Below are 24,674 nucleotides of genomic sequence, written 5' to 3' on the forward strand. Positions count from 1 at the left end.
CAGGACAGCCAGGGCTACACAGAGAAACCCTGTCACAAAACAAAAACAAAACAAAAATATTTAATGTTTACTTGATACATGTGAATGCTTCTATATATTTATGGTAGTGAATTTCTGTCAGTTATTTCACAGAGAAAATATTCTACTTTTTAAAAAGGTTTATTTATTTATTATATGTAAGTACACTGTAGCTCTCTTCAGACACAACGGAAGAGGGAATCAGATCTCATTACTGATGGTTGTGAGCCACCATGTGGTTGCTAGGATTTGAACTCAGGACCTCTGGAAGAGCAGTCAGTGCTCTTAACTGCTGAGCCATCACTTTAGCCCAAAAATATTCTATTTTTATGTTGTTTGAATTTCCCACCCCCTGGTGTGGTCAAGTAATAAAATCAGAGCTTTGTCAAAGTTTCTTTGCTCTTAATAAAAAACTTAGTTTAAGCATCGTGTTGCATTGTACACTGAATCTCCTCCCCTCCCTTCCCCTTACCCCCCTCTTTCCTTTTTTTCTAGCAGTAGATCTTCATGGAGGAGCACGGAGTGACCCAAACTGAACACATGGCTACCATAGAAGCCCATGCAGTGGCCCAGCAAGTCCAGCAGGTCCATGTAGCCACGTACACTGAGCACAGTATGCTAAGTGCTGATGAAGACTCCCCTTCCTCCCCCGAGGACACTTCTTATGATGACTCGGACATCCTCAACTCCACGGCAGCTGATGAGGTAACTGCCCATCTGGCTGCTGCAGGTAATGTTTGCGCTAGAAGTTTGCTTCTTTCCTTGACTTGTGGGTTCATGCCTATCGAAGGAGCCTGGAATTCCAGCACTCTCTCATTTCTTTTCATCGTTTTTTGTTTTTGTTTTTTTCAGTGCTGGGGATCAAACCCAGGGCCTCGCATATACTAGGCAAGTACTCTACCACTGAGCAACATCCTAAGCCCTTCATCACAATTTTTAAGCCTGCATCTCCAACTTTAGCCTGTTCTATGAGTTGAGTTTGGGGTTCCTTACTACTAGTATTACGGCGTTGGTTTTTTTCCATTCTGACAGTCTGGTTAACAAGAGTATGTATTATATTTACATTAAATGTAAGGGCTGACATATTTAGATTTTAATATTTTTAAGGTTAAAAGTTTTTCCTAGTATTGGGTTTTATTCCCTTTGTGCTAGAATGAACCCTAGAGTTTCACATGCGAGACCAGAGTCCTACCCTGAACAGTGTACTTCAGCCCTAATATAGCCATCATTAGATTTTCTGATGAGAGTTGGTTTCTCCACCTGTTCATATTTGCACTCTAAGTTCCAGTTTGTGTGGAAACTTGTTACTATTATGATTTTAGATTTCCACAGATAACCATGTGATTTTACAGTTAGTTTGATAGTTCTTTCTGAGGGGCTTGTGAATCTGTCTACTGACTGTTGTTACTGACAGTTTTTATTTATGTTGACTATTCTCTTCATATACTGGTTAAATGTAAATGACCATTCTGTGATGTGTTTGGAAATCAATTTTAAAAATTATTTGGGGTCTAAGATATTATGCTGCACATGGTATCTGTTTGCTTCTGCTAAATAGTACCAAGAATCATCCTTAATGGTCTCAGGCTGATTTTATGGATTTGAAGTTTTTCACGATACTAAGATACTTAAAGCTGACTGTTTTTGTATTATTCCATTTATAGTATGTATTTAGCAGCATGGTGAGGACACACATATAAACCATATCTGGGTGGGCATAGTGCTCGAATTAGGAAAAGCTGGGCAGGAAAGCAGAATGACCAAAGTACTACATTAATAAAGTATATATGTTGTATTTACTTAAGGTGAAGAGAATAGTGTAATAATCTCATACCATCACTTATTCATAGTACTATTTTTGGAATGGTGGACTTAGAAACTAATGGAGGGGCTGGAAATCTAGCTCAGTGGTAAAGCACGTGCTTAGCTAGCCATGTGTTTAAATGTTTGTAACATATATTTTGTGAGATTTTTATACTTCCCAGAAGAGGGCATCCTAACATAATGAACCCAGGACAACCTCTTTCGTATGAAGGAAGATGCTTTTGAGACATGGCTTTGCTTTGCTACTGTATTGTGTTGCCATGGTGTGAGGATGATGTAAGGGTAGCTGAGACTGTGATTCAGAGGTTGAGCACATACCTAGCATGTGTGAAGCCCTGGGTTTAGTTCCCAACATCACTAAACAAAGACTAGAGCTGACTAGGTATAATGGCATAAGTCTGTAGTCCCAACTTACTCAGGGGGTTGAGGCAGGAGGAACATTCGAGCCCAGGTATTCCATAGCAACGTAGACAACACAGACATTATCCCAAAAATGAACAATGAACAAAAGAACAGAAAAGGACTAAAGTCTTTCATTTGTCCAGTTTAAAAACAGAGGCCCTTCAATTCTCTAGTGAGTTGCTACTAAGGAATTGTAATTAGATATACTACAAGGTATAGATTCTTTGACTAAGATGGCTTACTTTGAAGGAGCTGTCAGGCCACCAGCGGCAGGTTATCAGTATGGGCAAGTGTTGAGGAGAGGCCATCAGACAGAGGACTTGTCATAGGCAAGGGACTCTGAGATGAAAAGGGAAGGAGGCCATCGTGGCTGAGCTTTGTGAGGCAGAAGAAAACAATAGAAAGGGCTGGCATAAGTGTGACGGACTACACAGGGCTTAGGGGCTCTGCAGGATACACGCTTGCAGAGGCTGCCGAGTGTGGGGCACACACACTTACACTCACAGTAAACAAAAGAATTTGCAGAGGTGTCAGAGGGCCCTTATTAATTGATCAGTTATGATTGATCATGACCTGTCAGATTTGTTGCTTGCTAGAGAATTTTTTCTGAGGACTAGTCTGTAGCATTGATATACCTAAAAGACAACTCAGAAAAGTCATTACCACTCAATTCATGCCAGGCTGCCTATCAAAAATGGTTCTAATTCTCTTCAGTTCAGACAACTCTTGATCAGTGTTGATTCTCAAGGGAAAAAAATAATTCAGAAGGGCCTTGGGCGCTGGCTCACTTAGCAAAGCGCTTGCTGTGCAAGCATGAGGGCCTGAGTTTGATCTCCAGAACCCAGGTAAGAAGCTGGGCGTGGTGGCTGGCATTACAGTTCCACACTGTGGAGAGAGACAGGCAGGCCTCTGGAACCTTCTGGCTGGCCAGCCTAGACCATTTGGTGCTCTTGTGGCCAATGGCTGGCTAGCACCCGTGTGTGTGCACTGTGCACAGGGCGCCTTTTTCATTCAGTAATACCTTCATTACAAGTGATACATTCTGATTTTTTTTTTCCCTGATGTTCTAATCCACTCTGGCTTTATTCTGTTTTATTAGAAAAATACTCATGAACTACCAAAGGGTTACCATTTGCTTCATGGATAAAAGGAAACCTTTGTGGAATTTCTTTTTGAAAGGGTGCTCTTGAACTACTTTGCTCTTATTTCACTTATGTATATGGGGAGGGTGGTGTACATGAGCCCACTGCCTGCAGAAGCCAGAAGAGGCCAGTGGCTTCCTTGGAATTGGGAGTTGCGTGGGTGCTGGGAATGTAAGCGGGGCTGAGCCCGAGTCCTCTGCAAGAGCAGCGTGTGCTCGTAACCACAGACCCGTTTGTGCAGCTCAAGGGACAGGCCTCTGCTGTGCAGCTAAAGCTGGCCTCGGACTTCTCTTCTGCCCCAATCCCACTAGTGCTTAGATTTTTACAAGTGCTCTTGATAAACATACTTGAAGATAAATACAGGAGGGTAGTTGAAGGACCAAAGATAGGCATATTTTCAGCTTATGGAAATTTGCCAATCCAGGCACTAATCTGGTATGCTAGGGCAAGCTTTCTTCTCTCCCCGTGTTTGTTGTGTGCGATCTCACCTGTCCTTCCTCATCAGGTGGGGGGTTGTTAACCAGTATTGGTTCAAACAGCTGACTGTCCATAGCCAAAATGTATTTCTCCATGTGAACAGTGAGCACCAGGTCTTTGATAGCCTACTCTTCTCACACTGGTTTCCTGACATAGGGTCGTTGCAGTTCAGTGATATGAGTTTGTGTCTCGGGAGCCAGTCACCACCTCTGTTTGGTCTTTGTATTTACTTTTTTGGTTTTTTGAGACAGGGTTTCTCTGTGTAACCCTGGCCATCCTGGCCTCACTTTGTAGACCAGGCTGGCCTCAAACTCAGAAATCCGCCTGCCTCTGCCTCCCAAGTGCTGGGATTAAAGGTGTGCACCACCACTGCCCGGCTTGTATTTACATTTAAATAATATGATTAGTTTATCCAGTTCCAAAAACATTCTTGTTAAGATTTATATTTGAATATATAGATTTATCAGATCAGGGTCCTACAAGCTTGCTGCTTAGCCAAATCTGAGAATCCAAGTTCAGTGAAAAACCCCATATGCATGTGCTCAGACATACCTTAAAAGTAAGTGGAAAAACTACAAACATTGGCAAATATAGCTAATGATAAGTCTGCTGAAGTATTTAAGGGTATTATATTCACGTTTGCAATTTTCTTTGAAATTTAACAAAAAACAAATATGAATTGACAAATAGAGAATAGATATATATGGTAAAATGTTAAAAAATGGTAAAAAAATTCCTTCAGTTTGGTTTGCACATTTAAACTTTTTTTTTTTTGATAAAAATCTTTGAATTCTGACTGTTCAATAGCAGCAGAACAAGAATATCAACCTGATATTTTAAAATGGTATTCAGTGTCACAGAAAATGATACCACAGGTCTAAGAGGATAGCTGTTGTCAAAAGATAACTAGTATTGGCAGTACCGTGGAGTGGCTAGTTCCTTTGTATACATGGAATATAAACTACATGTTAATTTAAAATAATGCTACTATAAGAGTATGGAGTTTTCTCTGAGAGGTTAAAGAGAGACCTTTATGATCCATATGGTCCATAAGGCCTACTTTTAAGTAACCAGATGAATTGACTCCCAAAGAGACATTGATGCCCTGTATACAGTAACAAACATACACACTGACACACCATTCAGAAGGGGAAATCATGCTGTATGTGACAGTATAGATCAACCTTAAAGACATTATACTAGCATAAACAACCCAGTCACAGAAGGACAGATACAGTATAGTTGCACTTCTGTGGGGGATTGAAACATACGTGGGATGGTTTCCAGGGCCGTGGGAAGGAGGTGTAGGGAATTACTGTCAGCAAATAGTTGCAGGGCTTGGGATGCAGCTTAGCGGGTAGTCATTAGTGCTAGAGCCAGAATTCTTGCCTAGGATGCACCAGAGCAGGAGGAGGAAAGAAAGGAGAAAGGACGTCCAGAAGGAGGGGGAGAAGGCAGGCCTGAAGGCCGACAAGCTGGGAATGATAGGATATGCCTGCTCATCCCAGGAGGCAGTGGGAGGAGCAGGAGTTCAGGGTTATCCTTGCTTACTTAATGATTCTAAGGTCAGCCTGTCCAACATGAGACTCTGTCTCAAAAACCTGAAAGGGAGGGAAGCTCTCAGTTATATAAGACAGATAAGTTAGAGACATCTGTGCATGGTGGATGGAGGTAATACTGCTTTGTGCACAAAATTTTATTCAGAGATGGATCTTATGTTAAAATATTGCCACAGTTTTATAATAATGTCAGGGCTTAAGATTTTCATCTGATAGTTGGGTACAAGGTGCCTATAATCCCAGCACTTGAGAGCAGAGGCAGGAGGATCATTTTGATTCCATGCTAGTCTGCATTATGTACTGAGACTCTGGAAGAAGGAAAAAATCTCTACCATATCTCTATGATAGAAAGCGAGCCAGCCTCGGACTTTTGCTTGATCTGGGGGTCTTTTAGAGGGTCTCTCTTCAGCAAGGACATGATAGCACTGAGCAGCCCGCAGACAGAAAGGCTTGCTGCAGTTCACCTATTTAGAGTATACATGTGAATATAATGTTAGCAGTTTCATTTGTATCTATGCCTTTTATGGGCTGACAGGAAAGGATAAAGTGACTTGCTGTCTTTGATGCTAACCCATCACTATCAGAAGTGAGTAGTAAGTAGTTACTTAGACTATCCATTCAAACAACCCCAAGACTTGCATGCATTGGTCTCGGGACAGCTAGACCAGCTTTTATTGAAAAAAAAAAAAAAATTTTTTTTTTTTTTTTTTTGGTTGGACTAAGGAAATGTTCATTTCCTTGGCCAGGATCCTTGGCACACGGTCTGGTTTAGTTCCTCCGTGTGGTCACTCAAAGTCCACCCAGTTCCTTAATTTGCTAGTCTTGAAGCAGTGGAAGGACCGTGGAGCTAGAAGTGCAGTGTGAAGCCCTACTCTTGTCTCATTGTGGCAGTCCTTTCTCTCAATGCTGTAGTATTTCCTAGTCCCTTTGAAAACACTGTTCTAAGAGTGTGGGCATGCTGGTAAAACAGTATTGTATAAAATTCAAGATGGGATTTGGCAGGAAGGTAGAGTAGAAACCCTTTGCTTCTTAAAAGACTGACTATAAATTTATATGGTTCATGGGAAATAATAGTGAAGAGCACTGATAAAGTGTAAGCATTCTGTTTTCACTAATAGTGTGTTGCAGTCTCCCGCCTAATCTTACCACATACTTATTATTTCAGGTCCTGTGGGAATGGCCGCTGCTGCTGCTGTGGCAACAGGGAAGAAACGGAAACGGCCTCATGTGTTTGAGTCTAATCCATCTATCCGAAAGAGACAGCAGACGCGTTTGCTTCGGTGAGGGCTGCCTTACCCCATCTTGCTTTTCTTCACATGTTTCCTCTGTGGATGTCAAGAGCTAGAACATTCTTTACTGGAGTCCTCAAAACATTGGGGTGGAGTATTTGATAACAGATTTAGACTTGGAATCACTCCCATAAAATTAAATCGATGAAAATCCAGAAAATAGGATGCAATTCATGTATAACACTGGCCAGCGGTATGGTTCAAACCTTTGATCTGTGCATCTAGGAGATAGAGGGAGGGGAATCTCTGAGTTCAAGGCCAAAGCTACATAGTGAGACAGAGTCTTTTTTTTATTTTATTTTGTTTTTTATTTTTGGTTTTTTGAGACAGGGTCTCTCTGTGTAGCCCTGGCTGTCTTGGAACTCCCTCTGTAGACCAGGCTGGCCTCGAACTCAGAAATCCACCTGCCTCTGCCTCCCGAGTGCTGGGTTTAAAGGTGTGCGCCATCACGCCCGGCTGAGACAGAGTCTTAAAATAGGGAAGGAAGGGAGAAGTCTAAGGGCACATTGGTTCATCCAGGAAACTTTGTGTGCCTGCTATGTTCAGGCAGCACTCTAGATAGTGGGACACTGAGCAACAAAGACCCTTAAAGAGTTTGTGTTCTGAAAGAGAGAGAAAGTAAACAGCATTATATTTGTTAGGTCTCAAGCCATGGGACAATGGCTGAGGTGCCTATTTAACATTCAAAAATAGGCCTGGCCTTCTGGTTTTCCCAGCATTCCTTAACAGGGTATAGCCCCTACGTAAACTTCTGCAGCCCAGGGATTGGGCTGCCCTTCCCTGTATAATCCAGACATTTTAGCTGTGCCACTCTCTTGGTCAGTCTCTTAGCCCAGGCTACCCCTCTTGGTCAGCAGCTCCTTTCCCCTGTCTGTCTCCTCCTCACTGGCTCAAGGTCACGCCTACTCTGGACTCTCCCAGACATATCTGCCTCTGGCTGTGCGCCCCTTTTATCTGCAATAGAGTCTCTCTACCACACCTAGGAGCAGATGTGTCCTTTCCTTTTCTTTCTTTTTTCATTCAATAAATAGTAAATGAGAGTAAGTGTTGTGGGTAGAAAATAAATTAGGAAAAATATTTCTGGACACCAAAGAACATAGTTGTTTCTCTAGTCTAAGAATGGTCTGAGAAATCCTTTTGAAGGAGCAGCCTTTGCCCAGAACAGGGAGGAATTGAATAAATAACCGTGTTTATGTCTAAAGAACATTTCAGGCAGAGGGAGTTATTAGCAGCCAAGGTAGACATTTATTTATTTATTTATTTACTTACTTACTTACTTTTTATTTTTTGAGACAGGGTCTCACTATGTTGCTCTGAATGTCCTAGAATTCGATATAGACCAGGCTAGCCTGAAACTCAGGAAGCTCTGCCCGCTGCTTCCTGAGTGCTGTGATTAAAGTGTCCACTACCACACCCAGTCAGAGTAGCCATTTTTAAAAAGCAGCCAGGGAGAGCATGAGAAGAATGGTGGAGGAGCAGAGGAGACTCCAGCACATCAGGTTGGCAAGCAGGTTTGTGCTTGTGATCCCAGCTCTTGGGAGGCTGGGGCGGGAGGAGGATTGGCGCCGGTTCAAGGCATGGTTAGGGCATATCTGTAATCCCAGCATTCAAGAGACTGAGCTAGGCAGGTCATAGGCTTTGAGCTAGCCTGAGCTACATATGAAGAGTAGAGGGAGGATTGGAGGTGGTAGATATCAACCATTCATTCAAGAAATGCTGCAGGTTTTCTGTGGTACTATGAAATATAGGCTAGTCCTGTACTGCTTCTGCCTTGGTGCCTCGCTTTATTGGAGGGTTTGCTTTCTGAGGTTAGTTACCTCAGAGGTCCAAAAACAGTAAGTGCAGAGTTCTAAAACAGATAATGAGTTTTAAATAATTTTACTGAGGATATTGTTATAATTTGAATATTTTTATTTTAAAATTCTAATTTAATTATTTTATGTGTATGAGTATTTTGCCTGTATATATGTGTGTACCATGTAAATGCCTGGTGCCCACATTGGTCAGAAGAGGGTTTTGTGTGCCTGCGTGGGTCTATGTGCTCTTGAGGAAACCAGAGGCATTAGACCCTTAACCTGGAGTTACAGACAGTAGGCCATATAAGGATGTACTTGGAATCAAACCCAGATCCTCTGAAAGAGCAGTAAGTACTCTTAATCATTAAGCCATCTCTCTAGCCTCTGTTATAATTGTTTCTTTGATTAGTTATCATTCATCTCTTACTATTCTTAGCTTATAAATTAAACTTTATCATTGGTATGTATATATAGGAAGAAAACAATACACACACACACACACACACACACACACACACACACACAGAGGGGGGGGGGTTGGAGCAGATCCCCACCGTCAAGTGGGGCTAATGCAGAGACTCATTTCATCCTCATTGCAAACACTGTGGGTTTGTGTTCTAGTTTCTTTTTTGTGATAAATACTCTTGACCAAAGGCAATTGGGGGAAGAAAGGGCTTCTTAAGTCAGGTCAAGGTCATCGGTGAGGGAAGTCAGAACCAAGCCTGGCAGAAACCTTGGAGGAACACTCCTTGCTTGTTCCCTTCTAGGCTTTATGGATTTTGTCTTGTAATCTTGGTATTTACATTTTTAATTTTTATTAAAAATTTTTTGCTATGTGTTAACTCACCACGTAGACCAACCAGGTTGGCTTCTAATTGACAAAGATTGCCTGTCTGTTTCCCAAGTGCTGGAATTAAAGGTGTGTACCAAAGTACCACTTGTAGATTTATACTTAACTAGCTTTCTAACGCAGCCCAGGACTACCTGTCCAAAGAATAGTGCTGCCTACCATGGCCTTAAGTGCCCCTATATCAATGAGCAATCAAGATAAATCTCTCACAGACATGCCCACAGGCCAGTCTAATCTAACCAATTGCTTAATGAAACTGCCTTCTCAGGCTGTGTCAAATTGACAGTTAAAGCTCAGTAGGACAGTGTGTCTATATCACAATAAAATACAAAGCTGTAGCTAGGCATGGTGGTGTAGTGTGCACACTTTCTCTGGTAGACTTCCATACTTCTCTCTCCTTCCTGTTGTCATATTTCAGAACACATTGTCTCCACCCACAGTGAGTTTGCTCCACCTCCATTGGGGCATCCTCTGTCACGGTAACCTTTTGTTTCCGTTCTGTTCAGGAAACTCAGAGCCACGCTGGATGAGTACACGACGCGAGTGGGACAGCAAGCAATCGTGCTCTGCATCTCGCCCTCCAAACCCAATCCCGTCTTCAAGGTGTTCGGTGCAGCACCCTTGGAGAACGTGGTAAGTCAGATCTGAGCTGTGCCCAGAGGCCCTCTGCTTTGTGTAGACTTTGGTCTTTTCTTCTTTCCAGGTCAGTGCTCAGGGATGGAAGGAGGCGACTGGTTTATGCAGATGGAAACAGATAGGATAAGCCCCATGCAATGGTCAGAAAAATACCTTATTAGTGGTCTTTGTATATCAGCCGAGAGCAGCAAGCGAGTTGTAGGCTTTTGTTGAACCTAGCTTGATGTTTGACTTGGTGGCCAGAGCTGTTCATGCTTTGAGTATATATAATAATTTTTTAAAGGATCATTACTGTTTTTACTTACTAAAACAATATATTGTACCCCACCAAATGCAGTTAAAATTTTACTGAAGAAGCCAGTGCAGGGCTGAGGATAGAGCCCAGCTGGTAGAGCCCTTGCCTAATGTGTATGAAGTGTTGGGTTCATCCTAAGCACCTTACCAATTGTGGTACATGCCTGTAGTCTCAGCAGGTAGGAGGCAGAGGCTGGAGGATTCAAGGTTGGCTGGCTGGCTCCAAGGCCATCTTGAGCTGAATTAGACATCTTTTAAAAAAAGCTAAATTAGACATCTTTAAAAAAAGGAAAAAAAAAAGAACCAATGTGAAATTTTGATTTATATCTGAAACAAAACACTAGATGACTCCAGGATGTTAATTTCATAAGCCAAATTGGAAGCATTTTATTACCCGTGTATTTGAATATTTAAAAATCTCTTTGCCTTTTTTTTAAATTGGTTTAGCCGGACATGGTAATGCACACCTTCATTCCCAGGACTCAGCAGGAGAAGCAAGTGGGATCAAGGCCAGCCTGGTCTACATATTTTTATATTTGTTTGTTTGTATATGTATGTGTGTCTGTCTTGTGAGTTTTTGCCTCACGTGTTTGTGTGCTCCTGGAGCCAGAAAAGGGCGTGAAGTCCCCTGGTACTAGAGTTACAGATGGGTCTAAGCTACTATGTGGGTGCTGAAGACTGAACACGGGTTATCTGGAAGAACAGCCATTGGTCTTAACCACTGAGCCATCTCTCCTTGTCCCTAATTTAAAAAAATAATAATTCCAACAGTTTTTCCTCAGTGTACAATAAGGCCAGTGATACCTTCTTCACTGGGGACAGCCATTTAAGCTGACTGTCCTCCCATAAACTGCTCAGGGGACATAGCATGAAGAACACTGAGCTCAGCAGAGGTGGAGCTAACTCACTGGCTGCTATGCTCTGAGGGCAGCATAGGGCTCTGCAAACCATAGGCTTTCTTGATGACAAAGTGAAAACTTCCCAAGAAGTTTTCCAGGTCTTTAGAAGGTAAAGCTCTTCAGTCAGAGATAGGAGCCTATAGTATTTGCTAGGGCCTAGTGAGCACACTGACCACATTCACAACCACAGGGCGGAGGGAGCTCTGGAGTTAGCACAGCTTCCTACAGGTCATCTGGCTATCTTTATTTCATTTCTCTCCCTGATGGATCAGTGCACTGTCCTTCGTTTGTTTGCATGGGGTTTTAAACATAGCTTCACTCGTATAAAATGTAGGCCAGTGCGTTACATGGAGTAGCTGTGGGACTTGGGGATTGCTCGGTTGGTAAAGCAAGCCTGAGGACCTGAGTTTGAATCCCCAGCTCTCCGTTATATGCTTCAGATGACAAGCCTTAGTCTCCATGGAATATGGGTACGTTTTAAAAAAGATCTTTGATGGAAATTTCCAAAGACTCCTTTCTTACATCTAGAAAGCGTCAGAAATTAAGAGAAATCGTAGTATCTAGTCCAAGACCTTTTCCTTTTTCTTTCTTCAGCCTGACCAGAAGGCCAGTTTCGAAATTTTCAACAGTAAATCTGTTTCTAGAATTCAAATGTTCTTTGTAAATGGACTAAACCTAACCTTCTGTACTTGACATGCATAAGAATATTTGGTAATGTACCTACCTCCCTGTGTCTGAATATATGATATATTTCATTATACATGTTAAAAAGAAAGGGTTTTTTGGGGGGAGGCAGAGCAGACAGATCTCTGAGTTTGAGGCTATTCTGGTCTACAAACAGAACTCCACAAAGAAACCCTGTCTTGTAAAACCAAGAGAAAGGAAGATAGGAAGGAAGGCAGACAGGAAGGAAGGAAAGGTTTATTTAGTCTCTGCTCGGCTGTGTCAGGTATTGGTGTGCATAGTGTATTCTGGAGGTAATAATATATTTGACACTAAGAATTTAAAGTGGGAAGATAACTAAGACAGGAACACTTGCTAAGGTTTTTCATAGAGCACGTGAGAAAATTGAGTTGGACTTTGAAAAATAAACACTACTTGGATAAGAAGCAAAAAAGAATTTGCTAGAAACAAAAACCAGTGAGGAGGCTGACCAGCAGTTTTAGAGTTAGATTTGGGGGTGAGGAGTGGGGAGGGCATCTCCGAATTGAGAGGCCAGGTAGAATTGAAACACCAGCTTTCTGATTTGGGGAAGTATACTTTACTAAGCTCGCTTAGGTGGGAGTGCTGTGTTCACCTGGAATTATTTTGTTGTAAATTACTACAAAACTTAATTCTATCAGCATTCTTTTAATCAGTATTGTTAAGGAATTATGTAGCATTTTTAAGTTTAGCAAAATAACAGAATATGACTTTTTTTCCTGATCCATGAAAATGACTTACTTGATACTGACTAATATAATAGCAATAGCCCAGTGTTCCCCAACTTTGAGTTAGTCTTTTTTTTATAGTGAGTCTAGTGTTTGGACTACTTTTGTCTCATCCCCTTGACCCTCCTATCTGGAGGATTCTATAGCTTTGGAACTGGACTGGTTACTACTGTTGAGGTCAGTGAGGTACAATATGGGATCTTTCTCTTGGGTGCCTCACAATGAGACCCCACTAAGGCAGTAAGTTCACAGAACAGAAAACATCGTTGGAACTTCTTTCCAAAATTTTGTTTCCTGTCCCCAAGAGAATGCCTTAAGGCCTAAAAACAAGTTAATTTCCTATCCCATCTAGTTATATTTCCATAATTCCTAGCTTTATTACCCCTAGAGACATTCTCATCCCCCTTGTGTATTCTTCTAAGTGAATAAACCCATTATTGATGGTGGAGTCAGTGTTTGCCTCCTCTTGCTCATGATGGAAGAATGTGCACATGTGCTGTGCTGCAGTTCTGGAAGGTTCTGTTGTCTTAAGATGGGTTTCACTACAGTGGTGAAGAATGAGTTGGGTTCAGACCTGGACCAACACACAGAGCAGCACCATGGCTTTGAAGTTCACCACTGTGTCCAACCATTACCTGAAGGGGAGGAGAGGCTCCCTGGCCTCGGGCCTTGCTAGTAATGGTACTTTTCACAGTCATTCTTTTCAGACCACACACACACAAAGGCATTTTCAAATGCATTAGAGTTTAGAGACATAAGGCCTCCGATCTGGAAATTGATTTTAACAGTTAACTGTCATTAGATGTGACTGGGGACATGGCGCGCCTGGGAAATGCAGAGTAATGAATGTTATTTATATTATACCTGGAACAGGTAAAAGATCTCTATGGCTTGAGAAAATGTGACTTTTAACTGAGGAGCAGTGGACTTCTCCCACTGGCTCCTTTCTACTGCTGTTACCTAAAATTTCATCCTCTTTTCCTTTGATTCTGTTCAGTGTGGTGTCTTTGGGGCCAGCGGGTATTTTCACCTTCTACTTGGAGGAGTGTTTGTTCTTGCAGTTCTGCAGTGGCTAAGGGAGACCAGCCTCACCCACTTTCTTGTTGCTTGGCACCAGCTCTTTCTGGCTGTTGAGCATCTTGTTTACTTCTGCCCTTAATTCCCTGCAGGTGCGAAAGTACAAGAGCATGATCCTGGAAGACCTAGAGTCTGCTCTGGCAGAACACGCCCCTGCGCCACAGGAGGTTAATTCAGAACTGCCACCTCTCACCATCGATGGGATTCCTGTCTCTGTGGACAAAATGACCCAGGTACAAGGCGGGAAATGAGGAGGAGATGCAAAGATAAGAGATGCAGATGTGGGCGGGCCGCTTCACTTTTCTAGCTTTGTTTTTGGTGATGTGACCAGAGCTTGAGACCCAGACTGGAGTGTGGGGCAGACTTGGGCAAGGCCAAGTCCCAGGAGGAGTCTCCTGACTCAGCACACACTGGCACCCTCTGCCCCACTGCACATGCTCCCCTTTAACCAGGGTTTCTGTGCTAGGGAAGGGAACTTGCTGTTTGGGGTTAGTTTGACCTGGAGACTGTTCAAAGAGCTTAGGCTGCTCTGCTCCTCCCCACTCTCACCCCCACCCCCAGGTTTTTGAGGTAGGGTTTCTCTATGTAGCCTTGAGTGACTTGGAATTTGCTGTGTAGACCAGGCTGGCCTCAAACTCAGAGCAGCTGCCTCAGCCTCCAGGTGCTGGGGCCAAGGGTGTGTGCTACCACACCTGGCTTATTACTTTTAGTTTTGTTCTGTTTTTCTAGGTAGAATTTTAAAGCAATGGCTTTTTATTTTTTACACTTGATTTTAGCCAAAAGGCTGAGAAGCGATGGCTTTTTTTTTTATTGCTGCTCAACACCTAAAATAGCATGTCATGTAAATAGTGTAAGAGTATTAGAACAAAGCTAAATTCAATAAAGTAGGGATCCGCTTGAATGGGTCTGAACCAGAGACTTGATGAGAAATAACATGCCTTTTATAACTCTAAAGCTAGAGCTGTGTTTGGCATCCTGTGGGCTGTGATCCTAGCACCTGAGGAGAGATGCCAGAGAATCAGAAGAGTTCAGGGCTAGCCTGGGATACATAGTGATTGCAGCCCTGCCGGTTTAAAATAAAAGACATTCTAAACCTAAACTGTCGTCTTTCGGAACATATAGCGTTCTGTGAACATGAAGGGTCTTTCAGTCATTCAGAAAGAAAGGCATACCCTGCCCCTTCACAGTTGGCGTTACAGTCTGTCGCTGGTTCCATTTTGCATGGCTAATTTTAGGAATGTTCTCTGTCTGTCAACCATAAAGTGCATGGAAAGCCAGCTGAACCTCTGGTGTAGGATACTAGTGTGAATCCTCTTCTGCGATGGGTTTTTTTTCCCCTCACTGCCATTTTAGGTATGTTAGTTGAAATGGTCCAAGGTTTTGACGATGATAAACATGCCTAAATGCTGGTTTTCATGAAGAGCAGCCAATAGCTGCAAAAAAAATGGAGCAGTTACTGTTTGGAAAGCAGAGCATGGGACCTCAGTGTGCTTCATTCCAGGCCACATGGCTGGCAAACAGAGCCTGGCACAGTGACAGATCCAAGGAGAACTGACCCTTCATCCCCAGTTGTACACCCGGGTTCACTGCATGCAGTTCCGCCTTGCTCTTCTCACTGCAGTTGAGGACTGAAAATAAAACATAACAAATAGGTTTTTTTTTTGTTGTTAAAGATTTATTTATTATTATATTAAGTACACTGTAGCTGACTACAGACACACTAGAAAAGGGCATCAGATCTCATTATGGGTGGTTGTGATCTACCATGTGGTTGCTGGGATTTGAACTCAGGACCTTTGGAAGACTACTCAGTGCTCTTAACCACTGAGCCATCTCACCAGCCTAACAAATAGTTTTAAAATGCTTCATGAGACCCATGAGATGGTTAAAGGCACTTGCCACCAAGCCTAGCAACCTGAATCCAATCTCCAGAATTCACATGGAGGGAGGAGAGAACTGGCCCTCAAAAGTTGTCCTCTGACCACCTTATGTGCTCTATGGTAATGCTCCCCATAATAAATAAATAAAAATTACAATGTGAAGAGGACTAAGTAGGGTGATAAAAGACCAGCCTTACCTGAGTGGAAATTTCTAAGTGTTCAGAAAATGTTCAGATACTCATATTTTCTCCCTTCAGCCTCTTATTATTGTTTTCCTTCCTCATATACTTTCATCTTAAGCTGAGCCAAATAAATCTCTGTTAAATGCTCATAAAGCTTTTCACTTTTTTTTTTTTTTTTTTTTTTGGTTTTTCGAGACANGGTTTCTCTGTGTAGCCCTGGCTGTNCTGGAACTCACTNTGTAGACCAGGCTGGCCTTGNACTCAGAAATCCCCCTGCCTCTGCCTCCCAAGTGCTGGGATTAAAGACGTGTGCCACCACACTGGGCTAGCTTTTCACTTCTAATAGTAGCAAAAGAAGTCTTTAACTTTAAACTAAGCCTGGTTTAGACAAGAGGCATGGGACACAGCACTTGTCCCCACTGTTTATGAGAATATAAACTAGCACACTTGGTAGGAGGCTGGATGAGAGTGCAGTGCGGACAGTGGCCCAGAGGTTAGCCAGAGGTTAACCTGGATTTGCTCCTCTGCAGGCTGTACCCTTCATCCATGTACCCTTCTCATGGATGTATACATGTAACGAACAATAAGAGGTATAAATAATCTTTAAAAGGTGTGTGGGGTTGCTGTCAAGAGAAGCAGCGATGTTTACAGTTTGTGACAGTATTGCTTACAACAGGAAAGGTTCCAGAGTATAGAATTCAACTAGTGCTTAAATTATAATAGGAATGCCAACTGCTTACATGGGAGGAGGCATACCATGGCCCAGGCGATAAGGCCATTGACTATTGAGTGACCTATGGTCTCTAATAGTAGACTAGCGCCTTGGAGGTGCAGCAAGCAGTACAAAGGAAAGCTGCCTTCCTTGCATAGCTAATTGTAGGAGGCAAGGGCTTTACTGGTTTCTTTTTTTTCTTTGCCACAGGCTAGATTTGTTTTTTAAATACAGAGAACACAAAGTGCTGGTTGACATCATCTTCCAAACAGTGTACACAAACCATACTCAAGTGTGTACACTAAAGCTTGTAAGAGTATACATCAAAATGTTAAATCATTAGTTACGCATGGCAACAAAGTAGTTTTTATTTTCTTTGTAGCTAAGCATGGATTAATAATTTTGTGGGTTTTCTTTTTATGGGTGTTTTTATAATCACAGAAATCAAAGTATTTTCAGTTTTTACATTTAACTTGAATTTTTTAGGATACAGGTTTGATAATGTTTCTGCTTTGACCAGATTTTATTTTTCTTCTTTATTTTGGAATGAAAATGTCGTGAACTCTTTTTACCACCTTGGATCTCTGAAGAGAGTTGGAAGGCATACCTCTCCATTCTTCACAAAGGCATCCATTTGTTTCTCGTTCTCTCTCTCTCTCTCTCTCTCAGAGAGAGAGAGAGAGAGAGAGAGAGAGAGAGAGAGAGAGAGAGAGAGAAACTGACTTCTATTTTAAAGTCCATAAAGCACAATTCAGATATGACTGTAGCCATAAAAATCCAAGTGATGGAATGTTAATTCTAGATTTCAGACCATATGGGTAATTTATGACTTTCTTAACGTGATCAAGTCCTGGGAAACTAGACTATACTACAGCTATGCTCTGTTAACTATCACACCTATGATGTGGAGGGGACTCATGTTCATACGGAGCTAACGTAGATGTGCAATTCTGGGTACAGACAAGTGTATTCTGAATCATCCAAGGAGACTCATTGCATGCTGGCCTCATGTTAGCTTATTGACTCTCTGTAAATTAGTTTACTTGTTTTTACAAGATTACTAAAATCTAGTTTCTAGTCCAAGTACTACTATATATTAACTCTAGTCCTCACTTTTTTCCTTAAAGATTTATTTATTTGTTTGTTTGTTTATTGTAATGTAATGTATATGAGCATGCTGCCACTGACACACACACCAGAAGAGGGCATTGGGTCCAATTACCCAGTCATGAGCCACCCGTGTGGTCTCAACTCAGGCCCTCTGGAAGAGCAGTCAGCACTCTTAAGCGCTGAGCCATCTCTGCAGCCCTCTAGGCCCCAGTTTCATAAGCTTTCCTGCCTCAGAAAGTTGGAGGGAACAAAAAGTAGGTATTGTGGAGGAAAGTGCTTTGAAAACCAAACCCTCTCAAAATTGTCTAATTACCACTAGCATTTATTTCTTCTCAAAGGCTTTCCATATGCAGCCGTGGCTTACCTGGAATTTGCTATGTATATCAGGCTGGCTTCAAACGGACAGAAATTCACCTGTCTCTCCATCCTCTGTGCTGTAATTAAAGGCATGTGCCACCACACTCAGGTGCAGTTGACTTTATTTTTAATTGTGGGTGAGGGAGAAAGAGAGTATGTATACATGTATGTATGTATGTATGTATGTATGCATGCAGATGCCTGTAGAAGCCAGAAGGCACCTTTTACCCTGCAGCCAGTCCTCTGCAAGAGCAGTCGGCATTCTAACTGCTAAGTCATCTCCCCACTCCCTTTTCTCTTTAAACACTGAAAATTGGCTCATGCAGTAGATGGGCATCCCAGAACAGAGCAGTTGAACTTCATGCAGAGCTGACGAGCTGTGCCAGGGCTTTGCTGTTGGTCTTTGGGTTTTTCTTGTTTTTTTTTTTTTTTGCTTCATTTTGAATGTATAATTCTTGGCTAAGTATGATGGTGAACATCTGTAACCTCAGCGCTTAGGAGGTGAAGGCAGGAGGACCAGAAGTTCAAGGTCAAGGCTGGCCTCAGGGGCAAAACAAGTTTGAGGCCAGTCTGGCAGTATGAGACCTTGTCATGAAAAGCATCACACACACACACACACACACACACTCAGCACAGGGGGGGGGGGAAGATGAGAAAAAAATTCTCTTTTTAAACCACTCTTACATAAAAATTTGAGAAGGTTAAAATAAGGTTTAGCAGAATAATCCATTTTTAGTGGGTGAGTTGGGTACTATGTTGCCAAGAGTAGACTTGAACTTTTTTTCCCCCCCTTGAAACTGAGTCTCACTATGTAGCTCAAGTTATCCTAGACTCACTATGTAACCAGGCTGGCCTTAAACTCACAAACCTGCCTCTGCATCCCAGGTGGTAGAATTAAAAAGGTATATGCCACCATACTCAGAAGGTCTTGAACTTTTGAGCTCAAGCAATTCTCCTGCCTCAGCTTCCCAGGGAGTAGAGACTATAAGTGTGTACAACTGTGCATGCCTTGTTTTTCAGAACATTGGAAGGACGTGTTAGCACGTTTTTCTAGGTATGATGATGGATCAGGCTCTGGAGAGCAGGCTCATCTGTGCTTCTCGGGGGCCCTAATGATCAGTAGATGAGGAGTTGGGGGTACAGGGTCCAGCTCAGTGATGCCAGTCCCTGCTGCTAGTTTCAGGGGCACATGGAGCCAGAAATCCATTGTTTCCTGAGGATTTTTCACATATTAAAAACAGTCTCCTTGGAGAAGAAGCCCCACAGCCTTTAACACAGCATTTGGGAGGTAGGAGCAGGGCAGGTGGACCTCTGAATTTGAGCACAGTCTGGTCTCCATAGTGAGGATCGAACCAACCAACTAATTAGTTCTCATTGCCACAATTGAGTGGGATAGGACTCCCATATTCTGGAGAAGTCGTACGTTTTGAAAAGAGCTGTATTTGAAAGGATGTGGTAAAGACTCTTATTGTGGAAGGGATTCCAGAATCATCTCTGAAAAGCCTGCCCAGGATAACTGGTTCACTTTACCCCTCTTTTGGGTGGTTTTTCTCCCTGCACCCCTGAAATTGCTGTCCTCCTCTGTACTCTCACTGGGGCCATCTTTGTCCCTGGAGCAATGATGCAACTGGGCAGTAATTCGCTAGGTTCAGGAAAGCCTTCTAAAATAGTCCACCAGCAGATGCTTCATCAGGAGGGTTAGTCACAGCATTTGATTCGTTTTCCTTAGAAAACATTGTGTCTGCTGTCAGGGTTTTTCAAGGGTTTTGTTTTGTTTTGATAAAGCATGGCTGTGGTTTTTCCTACACTAACAGTAGTAAACACATGCCAAGTGTAATAAAGGGAAATGGGGCAGTCTCTAATAGGCAAAGCCATACTGATAAAAGGTAGAGGAAAGGTTACCAGGGACTTGGGGAGTCCAAATGGGAGTTAAGGCTTTAACAGAGTTTCTGTTTGGGATAAACGATTCTGGGAATAGTGGTGATGTCAAACGACTTAGTGCAGTAAGTGTGTTAAGGTAGTAGATTTTATGTAGACTTTAAAGGAGAGAAAGGGGGAGCTGGATTAAAGTGTAAGTCTGGTGGTCTTCAGGGTCACTTCACACTAACTTACCTGGGGAATTTAAAATCTAGGTATATGGTTCATACTTAAGGCCACCTAAATCTGAATTTTGTGACTGAAACTCAAATACCTGTAGTGTTAACCCCTCAGATTTTGTGTTACCCACTGATATATATATATAGTTCCAAGATGCCTCTCCATGCAGAGCAGACTTCCTTTTTTTAATGGGTGCATTGTCTTGTAACTCAGGCAGGCTGGTGCTGAACTCCTGATCCTCCCATCTCTGACTCCCAAGTGCTAGGATTTTAGATGTTTGCTACCATATCCAGCAGGCTTTTCTTACTATCTGAGGTTTTCAGAGTGTGAATATGCCATGCCATGCCATGATTTACCAAATATCAGTTAGAGGGGATGGGCATATATATAGCTCGGTGGTAGAGTGCTTGCCTAACATATACCAAACACTAGGTTTAAGCTGCAGTGCCACCAGAAGGGACAGACAGACAGTCATCTTCCTCTGTGGCCTCCACCTGGCTGGGGAGATGCCTTGGTGTATAAAGGGCTTGTCACACAATTATGAGGACCTAAGTTCAAATAGCCAGAAACACCCCCTTACCGACCCCCATGTGTGTGTATATCTGTCTCTGTCTCATAGTTTTTAAAATATGTGATGTAAGCTGGATGTGATGGCACACACCTTTAATCCTAGCCTTGGGGGAGGCAGGCAAGTGAATCTCTGAGTTTGAGGCCATCCTGGTCTACAGAGTGAGTTCCAGGACAGCTGCCTCAATAAGACAAAACAGAACCATGTGATATATTCTTAAATAGCCCATAGTATATCTTAAGCAGAGAAGCATAAGTTTTATTCAAGAATGCTAAGGAAAGGGATGATGACCAAGGAAATTTCACATTTAGGATACAATAAGACCAAGGAGGTATTTGCAACTTATATGATAAAGAATTAATATGCAGAACAAATTAATGCTTCTTTTTTTTTGTTTTTGTTTTTGTTTTTCGAGACAGGGTTTCTCTGTATAGCCCTGGTTGTCCTAGAACTCACTTTATAGACCAGGCTGGCCTCGAACTCAGAAATCCACCTCCTGCCTCTGCCTCTCGAGTGCTGGGATTAAAGGCGTGTGCTACCACGCCCAGCTAATGCTTCTTTCAAATTAATAAGAAAAATTTAGAAAAATTGACAAAGCATTATAAATAGCTCACTGAAAGAACAAATAACCAGCAAATATATAAAAAAATTTCAACTCACTAATAAATAAGAAACCTTTCCTCCATATCAGATAAGCTCAAACCAGAAAGCTCAGTAGTTAAGGAAGGAAGGAAGGAAGGAAGGAGAAAGAGAGAAAGAGAAAGGAAGGAAGAACATGGGAAGTTTGACTGAAGAGATGGCTCAGCCATTAAGAGCAGTTGTTCATCCTGTAGGGAACCTGGGTTCAATTCGTAGCACTTAGGTGGCAGCTTACAAACTTATGTAACTCCAATTCCAGGGAATCCAATGTCTTCTGACTTTATGGGCACTAGGCATTCGTGCATGTAGTGATTACTGGGAAAACACTTATAAGTCAGGTGTGCACCCGTGAGTACTGTCAGCTGGGTGGGAGAGGGAAAGGTGGTGTCTGTCAGTGTTGAGCGTGAGTTCCTTTGACCAGCAATTTCACTTCCCAGTTTCTTCCTAAGATGCACACACTGTAGACATGTGCCTGCTTTTAACCCCTTCCTCAGGAGTCAGGGGCAAGCAGGTCTCTGAGTCTGAGGAGGAAGAGCAGTGAGGTCTGTGGCAACAGCACCAACCTCCCTAGAGAACTTACATGCCAATCAAGAAGGGAGATCTGTGAGAAGCAGGTATTGGCAACTGCTAGACAACAAGCCATGAGCACAGTCGTCCAGAGACCTGTCTGGAGTGGAAGAAGCACACTGCACTATGTGCACGCCAGCACTGGTCGGTTTGTCTTCAGGGACCCAGCTGCCTTTCAAACATGGTAATGAAATGAGTAGAATTGGGCCTACAAGGAAAGGTATTGTTCATCAGTCTAGTCAGGACACTGAATTGATAGACAAGCTAGCCTGTTATTTTAGTGTGTGGTTTACATAAAGAGTGTAGCTACCACAAGCCCACAAAGACTGACCAACCTGAGAATAAGAAAACCTGAGGCTTGCAGGGCAGCACTTGAAGAGGTTCCTGGGTGTGATCATGGGAAGCAGAAGTGTGGCTTGTCTGAAGAAGTCTTTGATTGGATGGATCCACTTGCCAGTCCTTGACCTTACTCATTCTGAGGTTACAGTTTCTTTTTTCTTTCTTTTTGTTTTTGTTTTTTTGTTTTTTTTTTCCAAGACAGGGTTTCTCTGTATTACCCTGGCTGTCCTGGAACTCACTTTGTAGACCAGGCTGGGCTCGAACTCAGAAACCCGCCTGCCTCTGCCTCCCAAGTGCTGGGATTAAAGGTGTGCACCACCACTGCCCTGCGAGGTTACAGCTTCACACTGGCTCTTCCCATGTTCTCTATGGCAGTGTGCTTTGAGTGGGGAGGGACTGAGATTGAGAAAAACCAGTGTTCAAGAGATGCCAGCGTTTGTGTGGCAATTGTAGGCAATTATATTCGCATAAGGATTAGCCACTTTCATCATCTCTGAACCAAAGTTGGTAGTGCAAATAATCCAGATAGCGAGTAAGGTAATCATTTGGCTCTAGTTCTCTAATGCCCTTGAATACACATTCAGATATAACTGGTCTGTCAACCTACAAGTTCCTCATTTCAAATTAAAATAACAAGACCTGGCTGGGAAGGTGTTGCAGAGGGAGGAGGGCTTGTTACAAGTGTGTAGATCTGAATTCAAACCCCCCAGAACCACAGGAAATCCGGCATGGTGATCTATGTCTGTAATCCGAACAGAGAGATTGGAATCAGAGACAGGAGAATGGCCAGGAGCTCACAGGCCAGCTTGCTTGCTGGATTTGGATATAACAAAAGTGGGGACCTTCATCCAAAGTTGTCCTTTGTCCTTCATACTAATGCCAAGGCATGGATCATACACACAGAGAGATAAAAATACTCAGCTTACCTTCTCTGCCTCATCACAATTTTCTTGTAGACTATAGAAGTCTCACCTTTCTGCACGGTTTAACATGTGCTACTTCTCTTTAAATGTGTTACACAGTTGTCCTCAGAGTCCACAGAGGACCCACTACAGATACCAGACCCACCAATGCTCACTCTATTACAGAAAACGGCACATAGTGTTTGTACGAGATATTTCTATAGACTTTAAGTCATCTCTGCATTGCCTATATACAGTACCTAATCCAATGTCAATGTCATATAAGTGATCTAAGAAATAACTATGGAAAAGACCAGTCAGTACATATTCATTCGCTTACAGTTGGGTGAACCTGTAGATACCTAACTCACAGATACAGTGGTGATTTGTATTGTCTGACCAGTAGAGGTGGAATTGTTAGACGTGCTAACTTGAAAGTCCTTTTTTTACAGTTGAGTCTTAAATACCATTGTGGAACCTCAAATATCCCTGATGTAGAGACAGAGAGACTGAGTGGCCAATCCTATTTTAACATGTGTTAAGGATAATACATTTGCTGAACAGCAGATAAGGAACTGAATTTTCAAAGGGCAGGTGTCTAGCATAGTAGGAATGATTGTTTCATTTTAGCTGGTTTAGGCTTTTGTTTTCTCTCCAGATACTAGATTGAAACCCACATCTTAAGTATGCTAAGGCATACTTAAGTTAGGCTGTATAGCATTTTAGAAAATCTTGTTTTAAAACCATCTATAGCGTGTGTATGTCTGACTGCCTTGGCTAAGGATGACCTTGAACTTATGCTCTGCTTCTGCCTCCCAAGTGCTGGGATTGCAGACAAGTCACCATGCCCAGTTTACTTTCCACGTAATCTTTATTTTTGTATGTGGGTGTGTCTATGCACCACATGCATGCAGTGCCTGTAGATACCAGAAGAGGGAATTGAGTTCCCCTGGAACTGTACTTAACAGACTTTAGAACTACCATGGGGGCTAGAGGGTGGGGAACTACCATGGGGTGAATAGGAGTCAAACTTGGGTTCCTCTGGAAGAGCAACCAGTGCTCTTCACTGTGAGCTCTCTCTGGCTCCTACAGTCTTTACTTTTAGTTGCTATTACCATGGATTTGATGCCTTTTCTCTCTGGTTGTACCCTGGAAGGAGCAGTGTTTTCTACTGTGCTTGGAGTAAGTTTACTGGGCAGCCTAGGGCCCTTTAGGCACACACAGAGACCTAAGTCAGAGTGAGAGCAGCAAAGCAAGCTTATTCTAGCCCAATTAAGGACAGCCTGAGCAGTCAGATCCTGTTGATTGTCTCCCTGTGGATTACAGACAGACCTTCCTTAACAAGCACATCGAGAGTCTTTACTCTCCCAACCTCTCCAGGACCACTAATTAGTCCAACTGGCAGTGAAGAAGACACAGAGTCAAATTCTGGAAGGGAATTACTTAACTCTTTCTATGCTGGACAACTGGTAACTGATTTTCCCCATATAGTCAGTCCCTTTCTGGTCAGGCATGATGATCTATGCCTCTGGTCTTAGCATTGAGGAGGCTGAGGAAGGAAACTCTCAAATACAAAGCCAGGCTGAGGGGTGGGAGGGAGGGGATAGATAAATAAGATGAATCTTTTT

General features: G+C 42.6%; 1 protein-coding gene across 4 annotated transcripts in view; it reads left to right on the top strand.

Annotated features, from left to right (window-relative positions):
• The first annotated feature begins 507 nt into the window (after positions 1–507).
• Positions 508–24,674, top strand: part of Nrf1 (nuclear respiratory factor 1) — a 64,652-nt gene continuing 40,485 nt past the window's right edge. For 3 of the 4 annotated variants that reach the window (XM_029534801.1, XM_021189474.2, XM_021189487.2), the window contains exons 1-4: positions 514–748; positions 6,588–6,702; positions 9,864–9,990; positions 13,786–13,926. In XM_029534801.1, the coding sequence (XP_029390661.1) occupies positions 526–748; positions 6,588–6,702; positions 9,864–9,990; positions 13,786–13,926 (606 nt within the window). In that variant the 5' untranslated portion in view covers positions 514–525. Of the gene's footprint in view, positions 749–6,587; positions 6,703–9,863; positions 9,991–13,785; positions 13,927–24,674 lie in introns of all 4 variants that reach the window. The other variant, XM_021189467.1, reaches the window with a different exon arrangement.

This window comes from Mus pahari, chromosome 2 (genome assembly GCF_900095145.1).
Source record: "Mus pahari chromosome 2, PAHARI_EIJ_v1.1, whole genome shotgun sequence".
In the NCBI taxonomy this organism is placed as follows: Eukaryota; Metazoa; Chordata; class Mammalia; order Rodentia; family Muridae; genus Mus; species Mus pahari.